The sequence below is a fragment of the Moschus berezovskii genome, chromosome 26 (assembly GCF_049115385.1).
Source record: "Moschus berezovskii isolate FMDL1 chromosome 26, NW_MosBer_1.0, whole genome shotgun sequence".
NCBI classification, from domain to species: Eukaryota; Metazoa; Chordata; class Mammalia; order Artiodactyla; family Moschidae; genus Moschus; species Moschus berezovskii.
Genome location: NC_142485.1, coordinates 8574636 through 8595951, shown reverse-complemented (window position 1 = coordinate 8595951; position 21316 = coordinate 8574636). Strand labels below are relative to the sequence as shown.

Sequence of the window (21316 nt, the reverse complement as noted above, 5' to 3'; positions counted from 1 at the left end):
ATGCGGGAGACCCGGCTTCGATCCCTGGGTCGGGAAGATCCCCTGGAGAAGGAAATGGTAACCCACTCCAGTATTCTTGCCTGGAGAATTCCATGGATGGAGAAGCCTGGTAGGCTACAGTCCACGGGGTCGCAAAGAGTCAGACACGACTGAGCGACTGAACAGAACAGATTAAGACTGTGGTTCTATGAGGGACCTATATGACAATTGCTCACTTCAATCGAAACTTTCCTCACAATCACCCATCACCCTAATTCTTGATAAGCAAGAATATCAGCATGCCAGCATCACTGTGTGTGGTGCTATTACTCTGTCTTCCTGTCTAACGCATGGAACAGGAAAAGAAAGGAATAAACTCTAAGGGAAAGTATCAAAAACGGAGATGGCAGAAAAAGGTAGCATTCTGTCATCAAAGAAAATATCCATCTAAGAATGGTAAAGTGAGAAAATACATTAGGAAAAGTTTTAAAATAAAAACAAATACTATAATCATACAAACTGTTTGTAAAGCTCCAAAAATAATGACTAATAAAACATTCCTCCCAACTCTGCTACTTAATGGCATAACACATCCAATCATGAGTTCTATTTCAAAACAATATATTGATACTAAAGGAAACTGTGTGTTTTATCCTCCACTACTAGCTGAAAGAAAAAAACAGGAAAATGTAAAAATTACCACATATGGCGGTTATATTGTGTCACATATTGGCACATATTTCCAATTAAATATGGTTAGGGACACAGTCTAAGGCTAAGTAGAATAAGGTTCACTGATCCATGTGAGAGAATTAACACTAGAAATGTAATCATCTGATATTTAGAAGAATTGCCTATCAGAATCCTTTTAACTATCACTTCTGAAAGTATTCCTTTAAATATTTCTATCTTGAGCAAACATCTGAGGGAAAATATTCCCTGAAATACCACTATTTCATAATCCATAGAAGGCATGTGTGCTCAGTCGTGTCCGACTCTTTGTGACTGCATGGACTGTAGCCAGCCAGGCTCCTCTGGCCATGGAATTTTCTAGGCAATAATACTGGAGTGGGTTGCCATTTCCTTCTCCAGGAATCAACAGAAAATTTACCTCAAATACACATTTACTTTCAAAGCAGGATTATCAATGTATAAAACAAAATGCAAGTCCCACAATTACCTTTTTAGAACAATTAGCTTTCAATTTTTAACTCAAATGACATTATCTACCCTATCATTTACTTCTATCATTTTTAAAGGTGCATCACATTATTTTTAACCACTAGGTAGAGCCTGTAACTAAGCGCAAAGCACACATTTCCCAGATAACTGGGTAAGAAAACTAGGGCAGGTGCTGCACTTCTTTATTAGTGCTAATGTAAGTAGCTCTACAAAGCTTTTTAATATTGTGAGACAGAATTATTGCATAAAACTAAGTTCCACTGTAAATTAATAGCTGCAAATTAAAACTATTTGCTATAAATCACAGAGAAACTCATATCTAATATTAGCAATTTAAAAATACTTCATGTCCAACCAAAAGAAAGTCCACAAGAAGATACAATGAGCAGTTACGTTACTATAATCCTTACTGAAATCGATGAGAAACCTCCCATAGCCCTTGCGTTGGTACTGGGGAAGAATCATTATACAGGAAACGTTATATTTCTGTTGACAGTGCTTTTCCTGGTAGAGAAAACAAAAGCTTAGTTTTAAAAACAACAGGCTGGTAAGACTAAACACTAATGTTAATTTTTAAGAAACAAAGATTAAGAGTTAAAACCGCAGCCCTGGTCCTTTGGGATCAGCAATGCACATCAAGAAAAAAAATACCCCTCTGAGAAGGAGAGGACAGTGTTAAGTCCCTGGCATTCCCCACAAAGCAACCATCCCCAGGAGAAAAACATAAACTGAAGGGACGCCACCCAACACCATCTGCAACTCAAAAACAGTACGTCAACTCCTGAGATGAGCAGAGGAATCCAAGTCCTGACTCATCTGCAAAGCTACAAGCGCGGCCGTCAATGTGGCCCCTAGAAGTAGGACAGTTTGTCACTGACTTCCAAGTTCCTTTTATTGCAGCACCTGCTTTCGTGCGACATACAGTGGGTATAAATACACCTCTACAAATCAAGCAATATATTTTAAATTATACTTAACTACTGAAACAGCCTACTAACAACTAGGGCTTTTCACTTAACTATTTTTATACAGGCAGATTTTATCATGGGCTTTCTTAAATAAAACCGCATCTTTTATGTTGTCTGACAACAAAAGAAACTTTTTTTTCTCTCCAAGAGAATGGAAAATTGAAGGAGAGAAAGTATCCTTTAATAAAAAATGGCTTCTTAAAAACTCTTACTTCTGTGCCTGAAATTCAAATTGGGAAGAGAAGATTTCAGCAGAGACACAACTCAGACAGGTAGCGACTCTGTTTATTTCACGAGCCCCACCCACCATCACCATGGGAGCAGAAGCCAGGGCAAAGCTTTCCCTCTGGGGTGCGAGCAGCAGCTCCATGTTCCCAGCAGAGAACAGTCTGTTGAACGTTACTAGGCACCTGCTGGCACCTGGTAAGCGTCTCAGCGGTCCTCCTGTTTTCCTTTCTAGAAAGCTGCATGGTACCCAGAAAGGGCTGTGTCCTGTACCTTCTCCTAGTGACAACCAAAGGCTGTTTCATATTTCCATACGAATTCAAAACAAATGTCAGCTGCTATACTTACTTTAGAAAAGTAGCCAACAAGGTGGCAGCCCTTGACATCATTCTGGGTTAGAACATAAAAAAGAAATGGCTCCACGTCATAATAGAGTGTTTTGTGGTCAAGAAACAACTTTGCCAAGAGACACAGGTTCTGACAATAAATGGTACTCACATTCCCATCAACCTAGAGGAAAAAAACAGACAAAATGGTCAGCGAGGTGTCTCTTTAATTCCAGAATAAACACGTCAGCAAAGAGCGCCTGTGAGTACCCACAGTCCAGCCCAGGAGGAGCTGGCAACTCTCAGAACACAATGGATCTGGAAGCTGTCCCTTGAAATGGCAGAGTACAGTGTCTGCTACTTTAAGACAACTAAATACACAAAACACTGCCCTTCAACAAAGCACACAAAAAAAGGCTAGACAAGAAGCTGATGGCTATTTTCAAAATAGCATTTGGCTTTTATAAAAAGACTGACTACAGGAATCCTTCAGATGGCAAGCTGATCTGATGTATTTTTTAAAGTATTTAATTCAACAAAAGATCTAAATGTAACCTCTTCTAAAATACATCTGTTAAGCAAAACAAAGTAAAACAATAGTTTAACTTGTGCCAGAGCCAGAAGCAAGGTAATCAGACTGCCAAAATGAAGTTTCCCCCTAAATAAATCTCCTTGAGGGTTTATTATCTATTGTCAAAAGCAAGGAGCAGGTTCCCTTGGCGGCAGCCTGGCAAGTGAGGTATTTCGTGGGCTCTGGCTGGCCAGGATCAGGAGCACGAGGCTATATGCTCCCAACACCCTGCAGTGTGTGCTCTTTCATGAACACGCCAATGACTGCTTACATCAGACCCAAAGACACTGACATTTTAAGACTGCAACTTCTGGAAACTCTGTGGCGGTCCAGAGGTTAGGACTCTGCACTTTCACTGCTGAGGGTCTGGGGTTCAACCCAGAAGCCACACTGTGTGGCCAAAAAAAAAAAAAAAAAAAGACTGCCACTTCTTTAGCAATTTGGGCGATTTATTGTACAAAACACCTCTTCCCTCCCTGAAAGGCCAAGAGCGCCTCTATTCCTCACCTAAAAGAACAGCTCTGGGAAGATTAAGACAGTGAGAGATGGAGCAGATCCTGACAACCTGAAAGTCTATCATCATCAGAATTAACAGAACTGAGCATATGGCAAGAACTCAATTAATAGTTGGGCAATCAAACCAGAACTGAGATCAAGAAATTAAAAACCACTATCAACAACACAGAATCAAAGATGTAGCGTAAGTCAAACAATCATGATGAAGTCAGGAAATATTACTAGGATTTACTACAGCTATTACAAATATACCCCTACACAATATCCCTTTAAATAGAGCCGTAGAAATCTTTTTTAAGTGCCATGCTTCATAGAGTCTAAGACACAATCTTATCACATCTATACATAAGTAAAATCTGTTGGCATTAACAAATCAAATGGAGTCATATACATATATATATATATCATAATTTGCAGTACTTTTACCTTCTGAGTGGAACAAAAAATATGTTACAACTGATGTCTTTGACTCAATGAAATACAAAATAGTTTATTCAGAGATCAAGTTTGTGAACTGGTACCACTTAGACTGACCTAATTCTGATTGTCCCCTATAGAGCTGAACTACTGACTCCATAGCAAGTGAACAATAGTAAAACATTTCCAAAACAAATCAAGCTGTGCAATCAGATAAAGCACACGGGGCGCTGTATTTGAAACGGATAGGAATACAACTACTAAACATCTTCTACTTTACCTCAAAAACAGAAATGTTATTCTTTCTATAAATCTCATTAGCAGGAGGATGGAACCAACCACACTTCTTCATGTGCTGCTGCAGAATAGTTCTACTTTTCATATATTTTAGACAGAATTCACAGAGATATAACTTAGGCAGCCTGTAAAAAAAATAATTACACAAACAAGAGGGCTTTATATAAGACTTTAAACTTTCACTCATTCTTTCTCATTACTACCCAGGTAAAAAGGCAAAGAATGTATCATTATCCCCATTAATCAAATTTTTAAAAAAGGAAACACAAAAATCAAAGATAAAACTAATTTCCAACTAATCAATAGCGAGAGGGTGGGGGTGGGAAATCAACTCACACAATCCAGAGATCTTCCTAGTAAACTAATCTCCGTCGTCTTTTAAAGCTACCCACCAGACAGCCATGAAAATCTCACCTTCTCTCCTCCTTGATAATCTCCAATAAGTAGAAAGTAAAGTCTACCTCGGGAACACACCAATAAGTGAAGATTTTGTTAAGCTGTATGTTCTTTCTTCCTTTATTAGATCATTCCCTCATTAATTTCAGAAAATGAACATGTATTGAACACTATCAGGCCCTGTGTCAGGTATACTAGGTACAGAGGCTGAGTATGATGGACATACAGTGGGGATTGTAAAAGCAGATTTTGTACATATTTTTAAGTATAAAATTATAATATGGAAAATGTTTTTTCAAGTTAGGACATGCTATACTACCTCCTTCCTTCTGCTCCAAAATTCTGGCTTTCTCTCCAGTCAAATATGACATTAAATCCTGTACCTCAAAGGTCTATTTTCAATGACTGAATTAAAATTTCTAATTATTTCTTCATCTATTTTGTTATTTTTATATAATAATTTATATTTATTCAATACACTTGCTATTTTAGCAGTAGTTTAACAGGACTTCTCCCTTACAAAGTCTCTGTGATAAGGAGCTAGGCAATAAAGTGCCTGTGTGTGCATGTACGCTCAGTCATGTCTGACTCTTTGCGACCTCATGGCCATAGCCCACCAGGCTCCTCTGTCCATAGGGTTATCCTGGGAAGAATACTGGAGTGGGTTGCCATTTCCTCCTCCAGGTGATCTTCCCAACTCAGGGATCTAACCCGAGTCTCCTGCCTCTCCTGCAATGCAGACGGATTCTTCACCACTGAGCCACCTGGGAAGCCCTACTAAAGCGATTCGGTCAGTTCATAAAGCCACAGAAGGAACATAGCCTAAACTAAACGCCAGTGGCTCCTCTAAGTACTTTAGCCTGGACTGAGAAGACCGCGTGGCTCTGTATGATAAACACATACCCCGTGTATCCTCAGCAGAGGCTCCCCTGTATCCTGAACTGTGTCCAAAACTGGTAAGCATGCTAAGATCTGAAACTATAACAAACACTGCGTATACAAACATACTGGATGATACAATGACAAGAAATATAATCCAAATACACTATATCTTCTCTCATATAAATACATACTGAGGCTGAAGGAAATTAGGGAAAAAAACACCTCTATTTATATACTTTGGGTATTAATCCCTTATTGATCGTATCATTTGCAAGCATTTTCTCCCATTCAGTAGGCTGTCTTTTCATTTTGTCAATGGTTTCCTTTGCAGTAAAAAAGTTTTAAAGTTTAATTAGGCTTCATTTGTTTACTTTTGCTTTTGTTTCCTTTGCTTTAGGAGACAGATAAAAAAGAAAAAACACCTGCTCCAATTTATATCACAGAGTATTCCAGCTATATTTTCTTTTAGGAATGTTATGGTTTCAGGTCTTATCTTTAGGACTTTAAACCATTCTGAGTTTATTTTTGACATAAGAACAGTGTCTAGTTTCATTCTGTTACATGTAACTGTCCAATCGCCCCAATACCATTTGCTGAAGAACCTTTTTCCCACGGTACATTCTTGCTCTCTCCATCACAGACTGACCGTAAGTGGTGGGTTTATTTCTGGGCTCTCTATTCCGTTCCATTGATCTCTGTGTGTGTTTGTGCCAGGACCATACTGTTTTGATTACTGTAGCTTTGTAATATAGCCTGAAGTCAACCCTCCAGCTCTGTTTTACTTTCTCAAGACTGCTTTGGCCATTCGGGGTCTTTCGCATTTCTATACAAATTTAAAAATTTTTGTTCCAGTTCTATGAAAAATGCCCTGAGTGATTTGACAGGAATTGCACTGAATTAGTAGACTGCTTTGCATGGTACTGTTGTTTTTAACAAGTTTTCCAATCTATAAACATAATATATCTTTCCATTTGTCTATGTCACCTTCAATTTCTTTCATCAATCTCTTACAGCTTTCTGAGCACAGATCTTTCCCTTCCTTAGGCAGGTTTATTCCCAGGTATTTTATTCTTTTTGATGCAATGGTAAATGAGACTATTTCCTTACTTTCTGATAGTTCACTCTCAGTATATAGAAATGCAACAGATTTCTACATATTAATTTTGTATCCTGCCAACTTGACCAAATTCATCAGTGAGCTCCAAACGTTTTTGGTGGCTTCTTTAGGACTTTTCTATGTATAGTGTCACATTATCTGCAAACAGTGACAAATTTACTTTTTCCTTTCCAATCTGGATTCTTTATTTCTTTTCCTTGTCTGATAGAGGTAGCTAGGACCTCCAACCTACGCTGAGTTAAAGTGGTCTTGTTCCTTGTCTTGTTCCTGACCTGAGAAGAAATTCTTTCAGCTTTCCACAACTGAGTATGCAACTAGCTGTGGGCTTATCATATGTGCCTTTATTATGTGTGTTCTCTCTGTGCTCACTTCCTGGAGAGTTTTTATCATGAATGAATGCTGAATTTTGTCGAAAGCTCCTCCTGCATCTACTGAGATGCTCATACTGCTTTTAGTCTGACCTTCAATTTGTTAATTCTGCTCTTCAGTGTGTCGTATCACACTGACTGGTTTGCAGATACTGAAGATCTTTGAATCCCTGTGATAAATCTCACCTGATTATTATTTATAATCACTGCTTATGATCATTTTAATACATTGTTGCATTAGGTTTGCTAGTATTTTGTTAAGGATTTTTGTATCTATGTTCATCAGTGATACTGGCCTACAATTTTCTTTTCTTGTGGTATCTTTATCTTGTTTTGGTATCAAGGAGATGCTTGCCTCACAGAATGAGGTCATGAGAACTATTTCCTCTGCAATTTTTTGGAATAGTTTGAGAAAAGACAGGTGCTACCGCTTCACTAAATGTTTGGTAGAATTCACCTATAAAGCCATCTGGTCTTGAAGCTTTGTTTGCTGATAGCTGTTCTATTACTGATTCCATTTCATTACTGGTAATCGGTCTTTTCACACCTTCTATTTCTTCCTGCTTCAGCCTTGGAAGATCGCTCATTTCTGGGAACTTTTCCATTTCTTCTGGGTTGTCCATTTGATTGACATACAGCTATCTGTCACAGTCTCTTACGATCCTTTGTATTTTAAAAGCCTCTGACTTTATTAAAACCAAGACTACTGGGATGACACTGTTAGTCTAACGGGGATCATTCAACAAGACTCTAGAACAGATCAAATATTTCTTCCAGTAATAGTACGAATGGCTGCAGTTCTCTCATTGAAAAAATATATCAAATAGGAAAAACATCAGATCGCATGAAATGAAGTGCAGTTATTGAAATCAGGAACACTCCCCGACCTAAAGAACACTGCTGAGTACCGCTTTCTGCCATCTTCTCCTTGACAGCACCTAGGCCCAGACTGTCGAGGAGGTATATGGTCACACTGACTAGCTGCATCGTGCGGGTATAGCCCCCAAACTTGACATTTATTTTAAAGTCACCCATTACATGCATACCACAATCTCTGAAGTCAGGATTGGGCTGCAGCTGTATTGGTTCCCTTACTTCTAGGATAATGCAAATATTCTTCTTATTGTGGCTTTAGAATTGCCCGAGAGAGCAGCAGTTTGTGTGGCTTTTACAATAGGTCAATAGTAAAATTTTAATACAATAGAAATTACACCAAATACTCCTTAAGTCAAAGATTATGGAACAAGCCGTCTGAGATCAATCTAGATATCAATGCTATATGGAGTAGTCATGTACAGTGGTTAAAAGTTATAGCTATATGGTAAGAGAAAAGTGGGATTAAATCCTGGTTCTCCCACTTATAAACTGTATGGTCTTGAATATGTTTGCTGGGCCCTGGCCTGTAAAAACAAAGATACCAATATTCACCTCACAGAATTACTCCAGAGATGTTTAATCACTGAGTATAGCTCAGTGAATGGTAACTATGGCTATTATTTATGATTAACACTATGAATATTTTTATTCCTCTTTCATCCATTTTATTTCATCATTTAACGATTGATCGTTCAAAGACTTTGAGGATGCTGTTCCTTCGTAATTGGGGTTGTGTATAATCTAAGCATCAACTCAAGTCAGGAACAGGATCAAAGGTAGAACAAGGTTCCCAAACTACTCAAATATGCGAGAATCTGCCTTTTCAGGATCTTATCTTAATACGAACTTGTAGCAAAGAAGTTACTAAGAAGCTAAGGCTCTAAACAGCTCAGGAGTAGAGAATATTCCATGATCACAGTTGCTCTTGCCTTTAGCCTATTTATGTCACATCTTTAAAGGCAGAGTAGGGCCCTCTATGGACCCATCTGCCATGTGTGTGTATCACATCACCCTGCGGGGGAAACCTCAGGTTAAAACCTCTGGTTTATATTCTTCAACATCTGAGACTTAATCATACTGCTCCAAATGAAGCTGCTTCATTGCTGTTGTTTCATTTTGTTTTTCAAAAATCATGACTGCAAGACTACTTAACATATACCACACACACAAATATCTGAATATTATAGGAGATAATACATAATCCCATTTCCCAAATAATTTTTCCTCTTACGATCTTTTCTTCTTTGTTTTTGCTCCAACTGTCCTGCTTTGCATGCTTTAGGATTTGGAAAATTTTTCAAGGGTTATAGAACTTTTATTAATAAGAAAATAATTTAAAGTAATTTAGCAGAGAATAATAGTGATTAACAAAGTAAAAATATAGGTTTATTATTTAGAAAACGTGATCTCTAAACATTATAGTCAACTCAAGTTTAAAGAACTCAGAAGTGAAACAAGTCTAAACTCAATAAAACATGGTTTTTTGAAAATGTAATTAAGAAAATTATGAATATACAGGCAGAAAAAATAATAACTACTAAAAAACTTATAAATAACACAATATTATCTGCTATTTTCAGGGAACCCTTCACAATGGTGACTAATGAAAATTAGAGAAAATGTCTAAAAGTCTACTTAGATGTATGTTACAGTTCTTATCTTAGGTTATTTATTCTTCTGCTAGCAATGTTTGTTCTTTCACTGGTAACTAACTCCCTCAAACTTGATTAAGAAGTCAAATTCTAGGGACAAACTCATCAGAGCAAAACGCAACATTCTTAATCAGACTTAATATATTAAAATTGACAGCCTCATTCTCATCTTCTCTCTGTCTCCACTCCTGAATAAATGAGCTCCTCTCCTGCTGCCCTTGACAGGAAGAGAGAAGGTGCCTGGGGTTCTACTCTCTGCATGACAACCGCTAGAACGGGTGACACACACGCCGAACAAGCTTTCTGTTCTAGATGGAGCACTCTTGTGATCTGCACAGATGGTAAAGAGCTCACTTAAAAATGGTAATAATGTATTTTAAACCTAGAAAATCCCATGGACGGAGGGGCCTGGTAGGCTGCAGTCCATGGGGTCACTGAGGGTCGGACATGACTGAGCAACTTCACTTTCACTTTTCCCTTTCACACATTGGAGAGGAAATGGCAACCCACTCCAGCGTTCTTGCCTGGAGAATCCCAGGGACGGGGGAGCCTGGTGGGCTGCCGTCTATGGGGTCACACAGAGTCGGACACGACTGAAGTGACTTAGCAGCAGCAGCAGCAATGACAATTGGGGGTGGGAGGAAAAGGGGACAACAGAGAATGAGATGGCTGGATGGAATCACCGACTCTGTGGACATGAGTTTGAGTGAACTCTGGGAGTTGGTGATGGACAGGGAGGCCTGGCGTGCTGTGATTCATGGGGTCGCGGAGAGTCAGACACGACTGAGCGACTGGACTAAACTGAATGACAAAATTAATTCTTCAACTTTGCTGTTCTTGATTATACAATATCCTGGCTATCCATAACTCCTGAGGAAGACATTGCATTGAATACCTGTGTTCTGTAGGTAGCTGAGGAATTTCCTTCCCTCTTTTAACATATATACATAGTATATAATTTAATGTTTTAACAAGCTCAGATTGTTATTCTTCCGTGAAGTAAACAGAATATCGCCTTGAAGGCCTAGCACAGGATCTGGAGGTGACTGACCCTACAGTGAATGGCTCTTAGCTACTGTGTTTCATGGGGCTTCCCTGGTGGCTCAGAGGTTAAAGCGTCTGCCTGCAATGTGGGAGACCTGGGTTCGATCCCTGGGTCGGGAAGATCCCCTGGAGAAGGAAATGGCAACCCACTTCAGTATTCTTGCCTGGAGAATCCCGTGGACGGAGGAGCCTAGTGGGTCACAGTCCACAGGGTCGCAGAGAGTCGGACACGACTGAGCAACTTCACTTTGACTTTGACTTTTGACCATGTTTCATATGCTAGTTTCCTGGGGTTTTGCTTTCTCTGCCCCTCCCCCCACCCGCCGTCATGGAGGTCTGGGTCTCACTCCTGCTTTTCTAATTTGCTTACATTTGTAAGCCAGATTAAAGAATTAATGACTGCTGTACTTCAAATGCTAAGCCAGTGTTTAATTTTTTGACAGAATCTTATTTTTCAACTCTTTTAATTTCAACCTAAAAGAAAAAAATAACTGATGTTATTGAGCACTCACCATTTTTAAATGATTTACATGATTCTACTCATTTAATGTTCACAATTAACCTCCTGAGGTCAGAACTATTATTAGCCCTGTTTTACAGATGAGGAAACTGAAGTACCGAGTAGCTAGGTAGTTTCTAAGGTTACATAACTTATAAATGTCAGAGCTGAGTCAGGAAACCAATCTGGCTTCACTAAGCTACTACGTTAACCCAAAAAGCTAGTGACTGATCTGTTTTTATATCTAGAAACCCAAGCCTTTATATATAATTTTATACCATTTGGCTAATTATTCCTGGGAAAACAAATAATTTACTAAGTTTGTTAAGTTATAAAAAATTTTTTAAAAGCCTACTCAGTGAAACTTTATTTATAGTTAAATATAATCATTTCTCTTTATAAAAAGTTTTTGGTGTGAGATATGAAGGTCAATTTCTCATAAAGAAAAAATGTTCCCCTTTCATTCTGACCATGTGTCAGGTTTCTGATCTTAAGCAATAGTTTTTGGACAGGTTACAGAAAAGAAAATCCATTACAAAGCCAACTGAGACTAAGTGGCTGCCAAAGTATGCTGCTATTATGGACACTTAAAACCTATCAGTTTTCTTGAATGTAAAGAGATGAACTGGACTACAGCAATGTCTCCAAGATCACTTCGAGTCCTGGAGTTCTAGGAATCTAAGAACAAAAGGTAAATGGCCTCTCAAAACATACCTGGAGTATTCTTGAGGATACGGAGAGGAGTACCAGGTGTGGATTTCATACTTCCCAAACTCAATAACAGAGGGACAGCGGACCTGTGGATCAGGAGGACCAGTCACTCCAACTTTCTGTGCAATGAGAAAACACATTGATTACGTAAGTTAGCTACATTAAAACACTAAGTACAGTGAGAAAATACTCTGGTTATACAAGTTAGCTACACTAAAAATACGAAGATAAGTAACAAAACAAAAAAACCCGTCTGAACTGAAGTGTCCTGTCCTCAGGATTCCACAAGGAATTAGAAAAGCCAGGAACAAACTAATGAGTTTTTAAATAAACTGTCTTATTCTTTAAAAGGAGCAACCAAATGAAAACTAAATATGCTAATAAATCTCCTAGAACCAAATGCAGTTGGTAACACTGCAGTTTCCATATTTAATAATACTGTGAATACCCTCAACTAAACTCCTTCCTTAATGACTCAGTAGTTAAAGAGACACCGCCGGCACGTGGGGATTCGGAGACAGGGATGGGGAGGAGGGCCTGATGCCCACAGGCCCTGATCAGACATAGAGCACCCCAGCTGACAGCAACAGCAGCGACCTGCTCAACACGGGAGTGTGCACGGAAAGGAGTCACCCTCTAGTCTGCAAACGCGGCAATAACAACGATGTGAGAAGAATATTCCAAAACAAGAGTTTTCAGTCCGTGTCACACTTCTCCGAAAATTTCCTTCCTAGTAGCTTCTCACAGGGGAATCTGATTTGCCCTGCGCCCAATGTAACAAGATTTGTATATGCATATAAGCATACCTCAGAAATACTGTGGATTTGGCTCCAGACCACAGGAACAAAGTAAGAATCACAACAAAGCATGTCACATAATTTTTTGGTTTCCCAGTACATAGAAAAATTATGTTTACAGTCTGGTCTATTAAGTTTGTAATAGCATTATGTCTTAAAAAAAAAAACAACTGACATGCCTTAATATAAAAATATTAAAAAAAAATATTTTATCACTGAAAAAGGCCAACCATTATTTGAGCCTTCAGCAAGTCCCATAACAGATCACCAGAACAAATAAAATAATAATGAAAAAGTTTGAAATATTGCAAAAATTACCAAAATGTGATAGAGACATGAAATGAACAAATAAATGTTCTTAGAAAAATGGTGCTTGGAGCTGCCACAAATTTCAATTTGTAAAAAACATTATCACCTGTGAAGCACAATAAAGTGAAGAGCAATAAAAGAAGGTATGTCCCTGTGTGTGTTGTATATATAACATATAATACATAACCATGTAAAATTATCATGGATATTCTATAAACATGAATTAACGTTTTTAAAAGTGGAGCTAGAATTCAGCCTAATCAAACACAAGTATTAATAACTCTTAAAAGGAACAACCAAAATTATCCTTCACCATTTTATGCTTTTATTTATTTTATTTTATGCTTTACTGATATTACTAAAAGTCCCTTGCTGGAGCTCATGACCAACACATACCCCATCCCACCCCCACTTCTAAGAAATCTAAAAAGATATAATATCAAATTTATATTCTTTATATAAATTTATTTAAGGAAAAAGCCTCTTCACCATAATTCATCTGAGAACTCTCTCTCTGGTCTTTCTAACCAATCCCTTTTATAAAAGGCCAAGGGACTTGTCTCAGGTTTCATGTTGGAACATAGCCAGGTGAAACCTCACCTCTTCCTTAAGATACCTCAAAACAAAAGACAAACATCTGTTAGTTGGATAAACTGTGTTAGGACACCAAGGAGAACTGAGGCTCTTTCAAGAGCAAAAATCAAAAAGAAAAACACAAGGCGGGGTTAGAGTAAGATTTTCTTTTTTCGTTTCTCAAAAGCCAAACATAGCTCTGCAAAAGGTTTTAAACAGATTGTTCTTTAAACTACATTCCAGAATCATGTACTGTAATTCACAAAGTAGCATCTTTTAGCCTATCTTCACAGCTCCAAATAACAATAGTAATACAGAAAGTATCAAAATAACCAGTCAGGAACCAAACCTAACCTCCTGAGCCAAGGATCACTCAGGATGCACACAGGGCGAGACCACGCACCTGCGGCGACATCACCTGCTGCTGGAGAGCCTTCGCGTCCGCGGCCGGGCACTCCTCCAGGCGGATGCCTGACGTGAAGGTGGACACCCAGCTCCAGTACAACTGTTTGCACATCGCCGCCACTAAGAGGGTCTGCGGAAGGCTGGAGGCACGGCACACCTCCCTGCCTTCAGGGCCCTCGCCCTCCTGCACTAGGAAACGCGCCCGGCCACCCTGCAGCTCCCTTGTGAAAGAAGCCTCTGAGCCAGTGTGCAGCAGTAACAAAGGCTGTGCAGTCAGGAAGGAACAGGTGCATCCAACCACCCGTTAACCCAGTCCTTGCCAAAATCAAATTGCCAAGTCTGAATTACAAGGTTATCTTTGATTTCATGTTTAAATTTCAGTCAAAATGTCATTAAATATGCAACTTTCCAAAGTAGCAGGTATTTAATAAATCAAGAGCACATACTTTTTTTTTTTTAATCTTTTAACTAGGGTGCTGCCACTCTGTGCCTTCCTTCTCATTTGAGTATGCCAAAACGGTTAAAACAAAACATACAATTCTGGGCCACCGTGGACTTTCTGATCTAAGAAAACAAGGGGGCGGACACTGAATGCACTAGTAACTGGGCTAAATCAAAAGAGGTAACTGTAAACACGCCTATTCTAGATAATGAAACATCACCAGCAATTTTGGAGAAAAGACTGTTACATTCCTGCAAAACACTCCACTTCCATCCAATAGAGAGAGACCACTCTTGTATACACAGACCCCTAGTCTAGATCTGGCACAAAAGGAAAATTACAACTGAAGTTGACACAGCCCTGCCCTCTCCCCCGTCAGACGTTTCTTTTCCATTACCTGTGGGAAGGACATTTTGAGGTGGGATTGAAAGGCAGGATTCCCCTGAGTATCAGCACGAGAATGTGCAATGGTGGGAGAAGATAGGTCTTTCCGACACTGGAACGTTTCCCATGAAAACTAATAAAGAACAATCCTGTTCCTTAAGGGTTAAAAGCTACCTGACGAAAGAGACGTGCAAGAATGAGGTCACACGCTGCGAAGTGGAGAGAGCATGAACTGGGAAGAAAGAGCCTCAGCATGTGTGGGGCACCTCCTGTGCAGACCCTGCATCTCGCACTGTCATCTCCTTCATTCCACACAATCCAGTCCTCAAGGCAGGAAACACACGCCCACTTCGCAGACGGGGAGGGGCGCGGGGGTGGGAAACAAGGCTCAGAGAAGTCAAGAGGCAGAGAAGGACAGCGCAGGAGCAGCAAGAGTGAAGCACAAGCAGAAAAGAACCAACCAGGTACAAGCCGAGACAGAACGTTATGGGGATATATATACATGTGTGTGTGTGTGTATATATAGTGTCCCACATCAGTTCAGACTATGTTTTGCCAAACAATTAGGATATGATCTTACAATATAATGACTTATAATTGGTTTTCATTCTCTAAAGAAGATATATATACAGATGGGCAATATGCACAGAAAAAGATGTTCAACATCACTAGTTATCAGGGAAATGCAGTTGTAAATCACACCCATTCACACCCACTAAGACGGCTGCTGCTGCTGCTGCTGAGTCACTTCAGTCGTGTCCGACTCTGTGTGACCCCACAGACGGCAGCCCACCAGGCTCCCCCATCCCTGGGATTCTCCAGGCAAGAACACTGGAGTGGGTTGCCATTTCCTTCTCCAATGTGTGAAAGTGAAAAGTGAAAGTGAAGTCACTCGGTCATGTCTGACTCGTAGCGACCCCATGGACTGCAGCCTACCAGGCTCCTCCGTCCATGGGATTTTCTAGGCAAGAGTACTGGAGTGGCTTGCCATTGCCTTCTCCGACTAGGACGGCTACTAAATAAAAAAATAAATAAGCCCCCAGAAAATACCAAGTGTCAGCGAGCGCGTGGCCTTCATGTATCTCGTGGACTGTACCAGGCACAAGCCCCTGCCCCCAGCCTGCAATGCGATTCCAATACTCTGCTGTTCACTCCCTCACCTTGCTCAGCCTTCTGCTACCAGGTGGACAGTCCCTAACCCAGCAATTCAGAACTGCACAAATCCATCCCTCCCCTCAGAGTTCTCTGCCCCCACCCCCTGCTTTTCCCCCATAAGGTTACCACATGATACAGTCTTTACTTTAACCCATCCCTATTACTAGACTGTTAGCTCCTGAGAATAAGAATTTTTTTTTTTAAAGTCTGCTTTGGTCCCTGTTGCGTCTCCAGTGCCTAATGGTACACATGGTAACCAGTGCCCAGTAACGTTAACTGTTAAATGAACGTTATCTACGTTAACAACTTCAGCTATTACCGGTGCAGTTCCAGCTGTCACCTGTGTGCTGATACCCTGCAAACCTGCCTGGAAGCCCTCCTGATGTCCACACCCATACACATGACAGTCCAGGCTTCACACAAGCCCGCAGTCTGCGTAACCACGATCGGGAGAGACCATCCAAAAAGCTCCCCCGCCCACGTTCAGGATCATCATCTACTCAAAAAAGAACCCTGGGAACGATGTGGTTCTGTCCTTTCGTGTAACCTCAACTGAATCCAGCACTCTACCTTTCCCATCTATCCTAAATCCTTCGCACCACCTCTGCCTACTGGACCCCTCCACCTTCATCCCGGCCCTGGTCACCGCTCACTGACCACTGTGAGCACTGGACTGGAGGGCTTCTGTGACCCACTTCATACTGCATCACCAGAACTAGGCTTCCAAACGCAAACACAACCATGCCGTCCTCTTTAAATTCTTTAGGAGCTCCTCAAGAGATATTTAACTACTTTAAAGAACCACCGGAACTAGAAAACAAAGTGCAGACTGCTTAACAGGGACCACAGGACGTTCGCGACCTGGTCTTCTGGTCTGTACTCACCTTTCCAACCTCATCTCCTAACTGAACGCCGACCGAAGAAATTACACACAGCTCCACGCGCTCGGTAACCTTTCTTGCACCCGAGCTGTTCCATGAAAAAGGCCCTCCTCTCCTCATCCAGTAGCTAATTCTCAGCCACTCTTTGAACACCCTAGTCAAACAGCACCTGCTCCCTGAAGGCGACACGAACAGCCCTAGGCAGACGCCTTGCTGTCACTCTCCCGGCATCTCAAGCACATTATACCACAGACTAGCAGTCAAGGATTAAAGACTTGGAGTCACACGGCCTGGTTCAAATGCTGATTCTGATACTGAATAACTATGTACTTCCAGGTATGATAATCCTTCAAAGGCTTCAATGTCTTCATATGCTTGAAACGCAAGCAAGTAACAACAAGATTTTATTAAAAGCTGACACATAATGCTGAATGCAGTGAACCTAGAACACAATAAAAGACTTCCTATTACCAACCACAGGCTTCAGTTACTGGTTTACAAGTGTCTCGTTATCTGGAGGGCAGAGACACATTTCTATGTGTCTGTGGGTTTCTAGTACCCACCACTAAGACAGCTAGCAGAAACTGGCATTGATTTAGTGCTCACTACATGAGTGACACCAAGTGCTCTGCAAATATCAATTCTTTTAATCCTTTCAACAAACCTATTAAGTAACTTAGTTGACAAGGTCACTCAGCAGAGACAGGCAGCTTATCTCTAATACCTAGGCTCTAAACCACGATCTTAACGAATATTCAATAAAATTTTGTTAAACTGTCAAGTCCAGCAGGATGGTTCCCACAAAGAAGAGCAGCAAGAAGAAGGGCCAGTCGGCCATCAACAAGGTGGTGACTGGAGAACACACCATGGACACGCACAAGTGCAGCTGTGGAGCGGACGTCAAGAAGCATGCCCTTGGGGCGCTCACACAAACCCAGAAATCTGCCATGAAGGGGGCGGGAACTCCACATGTGCACCCTGACACCAGGCTCAACGAAGCTGCTGGGCTAGAGGACCAAGGTCTATGCACTGGTTACCTGCGTTACCTGTCCACCACTGTCAAAACATCTACAGACAGTTACCGTGGGTGAGAACTAACCGCTTAGAGTGAGAACAGCCTCCACATCTTGATTTTCCCATTGGAGTTGTAGCTAATAGGCACGTGTATCTTCAAGCAGTTTCAAATCACAAGACCACCTGACCAAACAAGATGGTGGAGGAGTATGCGGACGTGGAGAACATCTCTCGCCACGGATACATCAGGAATACACCTTCAGACACAGAAGTGCATGCAGGACACCAGCTGAGAGCGGACAGGAGCACCTGCCCAGAGGAAACTAATACAAGGAACCGCGCAAAGCCTGAGATCAAGCCCTGAGCCTTTGGAGCGGGAGCACTGATGCCAAGACCCTAGACTAGCAGAGAACTAGCCCGAGGGAGAGAATAGTGAGAACTCACACAAAGGAAACCACCTGAATACAAGACCCAGCATCACCCAACCACCAGTAGCACCCTGTGCAGGACACCTCATCTAAACAAAAAACAAAACAAAAATACAAATCCAGTCATCAGCAGACAGGATTATCACCTCACTCAGCCTTGCCCATCAGAGGAAAAACAAACAAAAACTCAGCACAAATCTCACCCTATACAAAGCTTACACAAACCACTGGACCAACCTAAGGAGGGCAGAAACCAAAAGGAAGAAAGAATTCAACCTTGAAGCCTGGGAAAAGGAGACCTCAAACAAAGTACATTAAAAAAAATAATGAAAAGGCAGAGAAATAAAACACAAATGAAGGAACAAACTAGAAACACAGAAGTCCAAAGAAATGAGGAGGAAACAGGCAAACTACCTGAGAAAAAATTCAGAATGATGACAGTAAAGATGGTCAAAAACCTGGAAAGCAAAACGGAGGAAATGCAACAATCAATTAACAAAGACCTAGAAGAATAAAAGAGTAAACATACAGAGACAAACAACACAATTACTGAAATTAAAAATACTCTAGAAGGAATCACAGCAGAATATCTGAAGCAGAAGAACGAATCAGTGAGCTGGAAGATAAAATGATGGAAATAACTTCGGAAGAGCAGAATAAAGTAAAAAGAATGAAAAGAACTGAGGACAGTCTCAGAGACCCCGGGACAATATCAAATGCAGCAACATTTGAATTTTAGGGGTCTCAGAAGAAGAAGAGAAAAAGAAAGAGTATGACAAAATTTTTGAAGAGATTATAGTTGAAAATTTTCCCAACATGGAAAAAGAAAGTCAATCATATCTAAGAGGCACAGAGTCCGATACAGGATAATCCCAAGGAGAAACATGGCAAGGACACACACTAATCAAACTAACAAAGACTAAACACAAAGAAAGAATATTAAAAGCAGGAAGGGAGAAGCAACAAGAAACATACAAGGGAAACCCCATACGCTTAACAGCTGATCTTTCAGCAGAAACTCTGCAGGCCAGAAGGGAATGGCAGGATATATTTAAAGAACGAAAGATTACTGAACCTAGCAAGTACTGAAAGTACAATCAAGATTACTGTACCTGGCAAGGATCTCATTCAGAATTGATGGAGAAATAAAAAGCTTTTCAGACAAGCAAAAGAGAATTCAGTACCACCAAACAAACCTTATGACAATATATAGTCAAAATATACGAGAAGAAAAAAGATCTACAAAATCAACCCCAAACAATTAAGAAAATGGCAATAGGAACATATATGTCAATAATTACTTTAAATGTAAACAGATTAAATGCTCCAACCAAAAGACACAGACTGACTCAATGGATACAAAAACAAGACCCATATATATGCTGTCTACAAGAAACCCACTTTAGACCTCAAGACACATACAGACTGAAAGTGAGAGGATGGAAAAATATATTCCATGCACACGGGAAGCAAAAGAAAACTGGAGTAGTAATCCTCATATCAGACAAAATAGACATTAAAATAAAGATTATAAGAGACAGGAAGGACACGACATAATGATCAAGGGATCAATCCAAGAGGAAGACAGAACAATTGTAAATATGAACTGAACTGATGCATACAACATAGGAGCATATCAATACAAAAGACAAACACGAACACATAAAAGGAGAAACTGACAGTAACACAATAATAGCAGGAGACTTTAACAGCCCACTCACACCAATGGACAGAGCATCAAAACAGAAAATTAATAAGGAAACACAAGTCTTAAATGATACATTAGATGAGATGGATCTCGTTGACATCTGCAGGGCATCCCATCCAAATGCAGAAGAAGACATCTTCTCAAGTGCACATGGAACATTCTCCAGGATAGATTACAACTTGGGTCACAAATCAAACCTCAGTAAATTTTAAGAAAATCGAATTGTATCAAGCATCTTCTCCAACCACAACACTCTGAGACTAGATATCAATTACAAGAAAAAAAAACTGTAAGAAACACAAACACATGGAGATTAAATAACACGTTCTAAATAACTAACAGGTCACTGAAGAAATCAAAAGGGAAATCAAGAATTTCTAGAAACAAGTGACAATGAAAACACAACAACTCAAAACCTATGGGATGCAGCAAAAGCAGTTCTAACAGGGAAGTTTATAGCAATACAATCCTACCTCAAGAAACAAGAAAAACATCGAACAGACAACCTAACTCTACACCTACACTGGAAATCGAACAACAACAAAAAAAACAAGATTAGTAGAAGGAAAGAAATCATAAAGATCAGAGAAGAAATAAATGGAAAAGAAATGAAAGAAACAAGAGTAAAGATTAATAAAACTAAAAGTTAGTTGTTTGAGAAGACAAACAAAACTGACAAAACTTTAGCCAGACTCATCAAGAAAAAAAGAGAGAAAAATCAAATCAACAAAATCAGAAATGAAAAAGGAGAGGTTACAACAGACAATGCAGAAATACAAAGGATTATAAGAGACTATTATGAACAACTATATGCCAATAAAATGAATAAGCTGGAAGAAATGGACAGGTTCTTAGAAAAATTCAATCTTCCAAGACTGAGCCAGGAAGAAATAGAAATTATGAACAACCCAATTACAACCACTGAAACTGAAGTTGTGATCATAAATCTCCCAAAAATCAAAAGCCCAGAACCAGATGGCTTCACAGGAGCATTCTATCAAAGATTTAGAGAAGAGCTAATGCCCATCCTTCTAAAACTCTTTCAGAAAATTGCAGAGGAAGGAGCACTTCCAAACTCACTCTATGAGGCTGCCGTCACCCTGATACCAAAACCAGACACAGACAGCACGGAAAAAGAGAACTACAGGCCAACGTCACTGATGAACACAGACGCAAAAACCCTCAACAGAATTT

General features: G+C 40.1%; 1 protein-coding gene across 2 annotated transcripts in view; it reads right to left on the bottom strand.

Annotated features, from left to right (window-relative positions):
* The window catches only part of KAT6A (lysine acetyltransferase 6A), a 101586-nt gene that overhangs the window by 13274 nt on the left and 66996 nt on the right, over positions 1 to 21316 (bottom strand). For both annotated transcript variants that reach the window (XM_055416651.2, XM_055416652.2), the window contains exons 9-12: positions 12030 to 12145; positions 4465 to 4606; positions 2703 to 2864; positions 1572 to 1665 (exon numbers count right to left, since the gene is read on the bottom strand). In XM_055416651.2, coding sequence (XP_055272626.2) covers positions 1572 to 1665; positions 2703 to 2864; positions 4465 to 4606; positions 12030 to 12145 — 514 coding nt within the window. The remainder of the gene's footprint in view (positions 1 to 1571; positions 1666 to 2702; positions 2865 to 4464; positions 4607 to 12029; positions 12146 to 21316) is intronic.